The sequence below is a fragment of the Impatiens glandulifera genome, chromosome 4 (genome assembly GCF_907164915.1).
Source record: "Impatiens glandulifera chromosome 4, dImpGla2.1, whole genome shotgun sequence".
Lineage (NCBI taxonomy): Eukaryota > Viridiplantae > Streptophyta > Magnoliopsida > Ericales > Balsaminaceae > Impatiens > Impatiens glandulifera.
In genome coordinates, this window is record NC_061865.1 from 52,446,645 (window position 1) to 52,456,603 (window position 9,959).

At 26.0% G+C, this 9,959-nt stretch overlaps 1 protein-coding gene across 1 annotated transcript; it reads right to left on the bottom strand.

Moving 5' to 3' along the window:
- Window positions 1–3,206, bottom strand: LOC124936412 (uncharacterized protein At1g66480-like). The gene is made up of 2 exons (XM_047476912.1): window positions 2,586–3,206; window positions 1–353 (listed from the first exon to the last, which is right to left on the bottom strand). The coding sequence occupies exons 1-2, from the start codon at window positions 3,148–3,150 to the stop codon at window positions 334–336; spliced, it is 585 nt and encodes a 194-aa protein (XP_047332868.1). The 5' UTR covers window positions 3,151–3,206; the 3' UTR covers window positions 1–333.
- Between the last annotated feature and the right edge of the window lie 6,753 nt (window positions 3,207–9,959).

The window sequence follows — 9,959 nt, forward strand, 5'->3', positions numbered from 1 at the left end:
CATATATCATAAATTATATCCAATATTCAAGCATGATATAAAGAACATATACACCTTTAATTAACATATAAAAACAAACAAAAAAGCACAAAGTTTCCAGATATTGCTAAGACTTCTCTTGAAAATGGCAAGAGCAAATTCAGGAAACTCTATATTCAACACATTCTTTATCATTTTTAGGATTTTTGATTTTTCCAAGATTTCTCACTTATCCCACTTCCCGGTCAAGCATTCCTCCTCATTTCGATGGCATATGCTCTATAATAAGGTTTGGAGCATCCGATTATACTTGAACTACTAATCAACGTCGATCTTCTTATATGTCTACGCTTTTCAATCTCGCCTACTCACTTCTGTACCATACCAAAAGAATTTTAAAAAATGAGATTGTGAAACTTCCATGTGATGTGTATGGAATACACATAATGTACAATTAGACACACACAAAAAGCAACAAAGAAAAAGAATTGCAAAGTAATTTAATTTGGGTTAGGTGTATATTAAATATTATAGTTGAGACTGTGATATCTAACAACCTAGCTAACATATTCATTGATTTTAGAAGACATAAAGAAACATACTCATTGATCTCATTCACCTAGACATAGACTTTTGGTGCCAAAATGTGACCATAGTAGTAAATTAGAGGTCCCATTCTCATATTTAATTATCCACCTACCATTTTCTTTTATCAATTTTTTCGTGGAAATAAAATAAAACAAAAAGAAACTTTGTAAATTAAGTAATGAATCTATCTATTCCAAATTCTCCTTGGAATGAATTATGGCACTTGGTTTAAATACATTGTTAGGCAAAACCCTTAGTTACCCCGATTATATAAACCTAGCTAAAGTTGTTAGGTCGACACATAACATATTTTATACATGGTTTTCGACCGTTTCTAACAGTTTCTTTTAAAGAAATGGAAGAGTAAAGTTTAAGACTTTTATAGTCAAACGTCATAAAGTGCGCCTAACTTTGCGGCATGCATTAAAACCAGATTTTATGGGAGGTTGACTACTATATTATAAACTAAATAAAAGAATTCGATGCATTATTACTTTGGATTTTGGTGAATTTTCTTTCAATTATGGAGATTTTGTTATACCTAGTTAAACTATAATGATAACACATTTCTAATACAAATTACAATTTTAAAAAAAAAATCAAATTGTACTCCTAGGAGTAGGTTAATTAATTAATTATATGAATCCTAACCTCCACTATATATCAACAAATCATTCTTAATAAACTAAAAAACAATTTATTTTTTCTTTTTGACTAGAGTATGTTAACTCAAAATTTAATTGTCAATTCATACTCTTCAATTAATTTACATTAGTATAATGGTCACATGTTTCCAAAAAATTATTATTTGAGTTAATATAAGTAATTGATCAGTTATTTTGATAATGAAATATATAATCATTAATAAATGTTACTTATTTTAAACTAAAAGTAGCATATATAATTAAATAATAAATATCATAAACTAATAAGATAAAATAATTAAAACATAAATAAAAGTAAGTGCTAATTATTTATGATACTAATCCAAGAACCCTAATACCTTACTTTCTTAGATAAGATTATTTACATTTAAAATTATTTTTATTAGAATCTAACCATAAAACAAGGCCCTAACTTAATGTATTCATTCTGAAAATGACATGTTTATTTAAATTATCTCATTTTTAAAAGCTATTTAAAATACTAATATAATATTTGAAATAAAGACAAATATGGAGTCATGGTTATATATCATTAGATTGTGTTTAAATTAAATCTCCAACCAAACCATAATACCCAACTGAACCATTAAGATATTTGAAAACATGTACCAATAATTTATTTTTAGTTAAAAAATTACTCAATTAAATCAATATTTGTGTTTCAAATAAATTTGTTCTATTCCCAAAAAAAGACATGATTTTCTAATGGGCCTAACAATAGCAAAAGAGGACCAAAAAAAAAATAGCTGTCAAATTTTGACTTATCCCTAAAATTGAATCCTCTAAAGATGAAGACATTTTCTCCCTTGTTTCTTCTTTGATATATTAAATTTAATTATTATACTATTCTTTTATATTCATATTATTTTATTTTCTTCCAATGATTATATATCTTATTTTTATTATTAATTCCTACATAGGGCTCTAACAACAAAGATTGGCCTTAAAGTTAGTTCACCAACCATGTGGTACAAAGAACTTGTTTTTGATTTTTTTTTTCATATTTATTCTAAGAATTATCTATTTGAATTTATATTAATTAATGTATTCAATAAATTAGCTAAATTATAAATCAATTCTCACTAAAATTTCCTTTAAATTGAAAACATGGGTTTAATTTTGGATAGTGATAATTTTCTAAATTAAAAACAAATACTCATATTAGTTAATTTAAAATGAGTTGAATTGATTTCAAATCTCTTAATTTTAAAAAAAAAATCTAAATTCTAATAGTAAGAGTAGGGATAAGAGACCAAAATGTTACGAATTTAATTATTACTAGAAGTGGTCTAATAGAAATCGGAGTGTAATTAATTAAAACCGAAAGAATTTAGATTTAAAGTATATAATTACCAGGATCCCATTGCACATGCCGCCTATGTGTAACCTTCCCATCTTCACCTCCGCCGTCACGGCCGCCGCCCATACAAAGTCCGATGATCTTCTCAGCCGCCTCTCCTTCATCCTTGCTTTCTCTCATTAGTCTCTCCACCTCGGCTTTCGGCAGTCTCATCTTCAACCTCACGCCGCCACCAGCTTCCGCGGGAATATCACTCGCGGAAGGAACAACCGTGATGCTTGAAACCGACCTTCTATACATCTTAAGGCTCTCGAGTCTATCCTTTGCGGTCATATTTATGCCTGACCGAACTCTCCTAGGACGGTCGGCTTTTTGTTGAACCATATTATTAGTTGGTAATTCAACAATGAAATAAAGATGGTTATGTCTTAGTTCTTGCCATGTTTCCAAAGGTTTAGCACGAATACCTAATTGCTTGACGGATTCGGATTCGAGAAGAACATGGCCGGGGTAATCCTTTGTTACATCGCCCGCTTTAATCGGAGTTTTGAATTTGATTGTTTCGCCATTTATCTTCATCACTTTTACAATTCTTTTACCACCTAAAGTGTTTCCCATTTTTTTTTGGCTTTAAAATGCTCAATTGGATATGTTTTCTATGTTGGGATGATGATTAATATAATATGTGATGGGTGTGTGAAAATGGGTTTTTATGGGAAGAAGGTGATATGGGGGGCATGCATTGTGGGGTCATTTAAATTAAGTATTATTGACAAATTGTTGATTCAAATTTGTGGGTCTTTCTTGTTTGTTTGTAGTAGACTGTTTGTGTTACATATTGAGAACATTCAAGATTGTTATCATTTGAAAGTATGATTTATGGGCATTATTTTAATTATTTATGGTGCTTTACTTGAAGCCACTTTTTATTACTTTTTTTGTTTCTAAAGTTTGGATTCTAATGTGTTTAATGTGAAGAAATGCAAACTTGGTGACTATTTGTTCAAATAAAAACAAGGTAAATAGAAATTCGATAAAATTCAAAGCTAATTTTCATAAATGTTAAGCTAACGACGCTTATTATGAATGGGTAATGTTTGAATCTTCTACTATTGGATTTTGCATCAATCTTTAGTCAATTTGAAATGAGCAAAAACAAGTGAACTTTTTTTTGCATGGAAACATTGTGTTTTCGGATAATTTGGCTATTAAAAATGGTTAAAAAAATTTTTCTACATTTTTTTTTCCTCTTTTTAACATTTTGTTCAAGGTTCCGAATCTTCACAAACTCTATATAAAAAAGTAACAAGAGAAGAAATATATAAACATATTCTTATTGAGTTTAGCCATATTTGACAAAAGAAAATGTATTTTGTATTCATGGGGATCGAGATATTGAATCTAGACCAATTCATTCAACTCCCTTGGCTCGAATCACTTGACTCAATAGTTGATTGTAGATTATTCTCTTTATATGCGGGTTAAACCAACTAATATGAAATATACTTGATTAGTAATTCATCTTTCATTCAACATTGTATGTTCGATCATGATTGTGGTCACGAGATCATGTTATCTTTTTAAATTAAAAAAAATCTCATTCAACATTTCACCCATTTATTAAAATGATTGGTTAGGATTGAAATATCTTAATAATAAATATTAATTGAAATTAATGGTGATTAACTGAAAATTGAAGTAAAAGATTCAATTAATTGATTCTTAATAAGTGAAATTGGCCCACAAAATTATGGGTGTAAATGCAAGACTTTTTTTGGTTAAAGGATAAATTATTCCATTCATAAATGATGTCTAATTTGACTTTAAAGTTTCTATTAAGGGTCTATTTGAAATATATTTTATGAACCTAATTTTAGGGTTAAGTTTAGACGGAAAATGCCAATAAATTTATTAATATATATATACCTAATTAAGATATATTTAAAAATATTATCTAATCTAAATTAACTCATACTTCAAATGAATTTTATAAACATTCTTTTGTCCAAACTAAACTTGCAATTAGAGTTTCATTTCCATAATTTTTTAATTGGGTTATAGTGTTAAACACGTAATTAAAATGAATGAGATCCCCTCAAATGAATGTATCTCCAAAGATGAATTAATATCTTAAATATTGGAAAAATAAATTTAAAAACAATATAAATAATAAAGAAAAAGAAGTCACCCTCACTATAATAATTTATAATAATATTGATGATAATTTTATTATAATATTATTTTTACAGTAGGCATTTTGTTTGTGTTGTCTATAAGTGGACAAATTCTATTTTCATGGATTCACATTCTTCTTGGCCTTTCAATTCTTTGTTCTATTTTAAACTTATAATTACTTAGTATTTTTTTTATATCGACAATTCACATTCTTCCGCATTGTCGAGGGGTGCATATTATCTGAAGTCTTTCATGGAGTATCACTATGATTCATTGGGTGATGCTAGAGTTTTTGGGTAATTATTGAGAAGTTTGAATTGATGCGACTGATATAAGAGACTTACATAATTGAGTTAACATCCCAATTATTTTTTGGTGAACTATCTGGTTGGAGAAAAATCGTCATGATCGTAGTCGTTCGATTCGTATCATTCATAATGCTATTATTATGATGTTTTCTAAGATTCATTCCGAAAAGCCGATAGAGTCTGTCAGGAGTTAATCGTTCTTCTCGAAAACTTACGAGCTCATTAACATATTGAGTAACGTTTTTGATTTTTTGATTTTTTTTCTCTTCATGTAATCATTATGCTCAAATGATTTTCATCATTTTTAATATATACGAATCTATTTTAAATAAAAATATTTAGTTTCTCAATAAAATATACAAATTATATAGATTAATTGATTCTTGGCTTGCTAAGATGAAATTAAAAACAATATATGGATGCAATTGTTCAACCTAAGCAATCAATATTAATGCTTGTATTGTTGTCAATATTGTGTTATGGAAAGAAAATGTTTATGTGATTAACTCGATTTAAAACTTTATCAAACGTAACAATTACGTTTGAAAATGGAAATAATAACATATTTGTGATACTTATTCTTAATTAAAAATGAAAATAATAACATTTGTGATGCTTACTTGAATTATGGCCTGATATAAATATATGTTTGAAACCTTGAAAATTGGACTGAAATTTCATTTGAATGAATAAATATTATTAAATTTATTAATATATATATATATAAATAAAAAAATATAATATTATTTCAACTAAATGGTCAATATCTCAATCAAACATTTTTATTTTTATTTTCCTAATCCCAGATTCAGTTCCGGGTGGTGTGTTTTCAAATTGGGTTAATATAATGAATGTGAAATTTATTTAGATATATTTGTAATCTGATACCCAAATGTTTGGGATGATTTTAAAATGTTTTATTGTTTTTCTTTTTGTGTGTTCTTTAAGATAATTTTTGTTCATATAGCTTAGCTCTCCTAAGCTCAAATTGAATATCATAAGATGTCTTTGGGTGGATATTTTCATGACACTAAATAGAATGTTAAAATTTTTTTTTTATTAATTTATAAATAATTTCGCGTTTACATTAAAAATAATAATTTTAGAATTATTTATTTATTTTTAGAATATATAAATTAATATAATTAATTTGGTAGATATAATTTTTTTATAATAAATTATTTAAATATAAAATATTGAAAAATAATTGGAAGAGAAAATTTGAGTAGGGATTAAAAAAGTTAACCACTTATCACAATCTTATTGACTCAAAAAATAAAATAATTTTTTTTTTCTCTTTTCTTACACGTTTTCATATTTTCAATCAATTAAGTAATGTCACGTCATTCTTTATCTCAATCCATATCACTTTTCTAAAATATTTAATTATATAATGATAATAATCCTAATATATAATTATTGTAAGATTGTGAGGTAAAAAAATAAATAAATAAATTCACGATATTCAATTATTTTCCAAAGAAGATTTTTCAAATTTTATTAACCAATTCAAAAGAAAAAGAAAATGTTACAAGTTTCAATCTTGAAAACCCTCATTTTAAGATCTGGAGGGCCCAAATCATAATGTGGGTTTTGTCAGTTTCCAGTTTCCACAATTCCATGTTTTGCATCAAAATTCTAATGGGCCATTAGAAGATGATTCTATCAAGGAAAAAAAGTAATCATTTTTGTTTTTTTTCTTGAATCTTAAAATACTTCAAATAAAACTTATATTTACTTAAAGGAATTAACTGGAATTCATACGTCTGTTTGGGAGTTTTATTTATTTATAAAGGTGTTTTTTTTATTAATCTATTTATTTTCAAAGATTGAAAAAAAATTAAATCCCTTCCAAAAATAGATATATTCAAGTTATAACATTTATCATAAATTATTCGAAAAATTAAAATATACTTTAAAGAAACAACAAAAACCACACCGCCAATGAAAAATGAAAAAGAATAGACATCACATTCCATCCAGATTTAAAACATTTGTGTCTCAAAATCTCAAATGAGTAATTATAATTACTTCCACCTCAATTCAATTATTTTATTTAAATAAATGAAATTAATAATAAAATATTATCTTTTGAAAAGCTACTTTCTTTTTATTTAATTATAGTTAAAAAAATAAAAACTTGCATATATATATATATATATATTTATTGCTATAGTTTAGCATAATAATCCATTATCAGTTCTAAGAAAATTAAAATTTTATTATTCATCCGTTTTTTTTCTTTCTTTTTGGAAGTACCAGTAGGGAAACCTCCACTTACATTAGGACGGTTTGGTTTTTATACAAAATTTGATCTTAAGACTTGAACTACCATACTACATTATAAATTAGAATTTTAATTTTATCTTAACAAATTTTAACCTAAGTTTTTTTAGTTAAAAGATAAATATTAGTGGATATATCATTATTTTTTTCACTGAATTTCATAAGAAGAAAGATGAGAAAAAAAAGTAAGAAAGTAGATACCTCCATCAAATTGTAATGAAAGATATATAATAAATTCAAATAATAATTAAAATAGTGATCATGTTATATAAATAAGCTTATAATTATATGATATTGTACATATTTATTGTATTCACGCCCCGATAAATAGAGAATTAATCACGCTTTTCATTTGAAAAAAAAATCTTAGCTCATGGTTCATTTGATGAATTTTTTAGCATCAGATGATATTTTTTTTTGCCACTCAAATTTGAGTTAGTGCCGTGTTTTCTTGTGAATGACAATCTATTTAGTCAGATCAGATTTATCATCTCGAATTTGGTGTGATATAAATAATACTTTCAATATTTGATGGGTCATCTGCTGTTTTAAACTCACTAATCGTATTGATGATAATTTATTGCTGCTTTAAACCGACTAATCGTATTGATGATAATTTCTCGAGTTTATATTTATCTCTTTCTCTGTATCAAAGTAGATGATGTTGTTGGATCGGATATACAGTTCTTTTTTATTTTTCTTTCAAAGAGATTTTGGAATTTGTTTTTCAGATGCCCTTTTACAAGTATCTTTTAGTTGATTAGTTCTGTATCTTTTGACAGAACTTTTATCGGTATTTGTTATCAATCCTCAGAAAAAAGATCAATTTTACTTTTGCTTAGAATTCCGAGTAGAGAATCTTCTGACACTACTTAATTTGGTTTGTTCAGTTGGTTCTCATTCATTCCTCATTGTTATTGAATTTAAATGAGTTTGTCTTTAGAGTTAGCCTGTAAAATTGTGTGATTAGTGGATAATTTCATTAGAATCTTAATTTTTACAACTTTATATTATGTAATGTGTATATTTGATTTTTTTTAGATGTTATTTTTTATTATTTTCAAATTAATGTTCTATATGTAAATCTTTATTTATTTTATTGAGAATTAATTTCTTATAAAAATAGAAAATTTACAAAAAAAAAAATTGTTAAAACAATTCAAAATAAAGGTACAATATTAAAATGATTATAGCAAAAGTAGATCCCATACACAAAATATATATATATAGAAAAAAGAAACATATTTCGATGCATTGACAAATGAGGTGAAATAATAAATTATTATTGTCACTACTCACTATTCAAGAAATGCAATTATCAAACAAGTTCTAAAATTGATAAGAGCTTTTTTTAATTTCAAATGAAATTAGGTAAATTATAATCTATAAATTCAATAATTCAAGATTTATTCAAATATTATAGTCAACAAATCAACCATCTTTTAGAACTTTTTTGCTCTAATCCATGTCTTGTTAATCCCCTTTCTCACAACTTTCATAGTAAAATAGAACTTATGTATTTTTTGTATTAGGTGATTCAAAGTTTAGTGAGGGTGGATATCTGAACTGCCAGGGTTCAAGTTCATCGGACGATAAGTTTCATTCGTCTGATTAATTAATTAAGTGTGTTTACGAGTTATATGTTTAACCCATAAGATTAATAACACTTCAAATAAAAATCAAAACTCAGCATTCTTTTGTATGGATTCTTTTTACCCTACCCCTCCCATGTATAAAATTTGTAAGAAAGGAAAAAACATATTGATGGAACTCCTCCTTAGAAAATGTAATGTAATCATTACATGACCATTTCAATTGATTTGATAAATATATGATTGGGCATTAATTAGTGGACAATCCCACTAGCTATGTGGAGACAATTATAAAATTTTCATTCCAATCTTTAAATTTGACTTCTTTAACCTCATCTTGTTTGGTATATGTTTTGTTTGAGATATTTATCTTTAACATCATTTTTTTTTTCAAATTACAAAATTATAAAAACAGCTCAAGTTTATAAAAATAAATTACACCATTGTCCTAAAGAAAAATCTAACATGAATATATGTACACAACTTAACCAAGATAAAAAATAAAAATAAAATTATTTGTAAATAGACCCATAGTAATCTAAAGTTATATTCCAAGATTTCTATTCCATTAAACCAAAATTAATTCAAACACAATTAACATTAAAAGTCATTCCCTACACTTATCTAATAAAACAACTATCATATTATATACCCACTATCATAATAATGGAATGAATGAAATGATTAAAGGAAGTGAAATAGAAGGGCATGATAAAAGAGAAAGGAAAGTTCTAACAATTGTTTAAAGAATGTACTTTTTTTATCCTTTTCTTTTCATCCTACCCTTCAAATCCAATAGATGGATAGGTTTTACAATTTTTAATTCAAGTAATTTACCCGAAATTTATGGTTGTCTTTTCTAATAATAATCCCTAATTCATGGAAAAGCAAACTTAATAAGCTTAATTATTCATATGAGAATAGGGAAAGAGAATAAAGAAAGAGAGAAAAGTGATTGAAGTCCATAATTAACTTTGGATAGCTACAAAGCACAAAAGCAAATGAATTATTAAATTTTCAAAATTACATACTAGTCTAATCAAGAAAAACCAAAACAATCAACAAA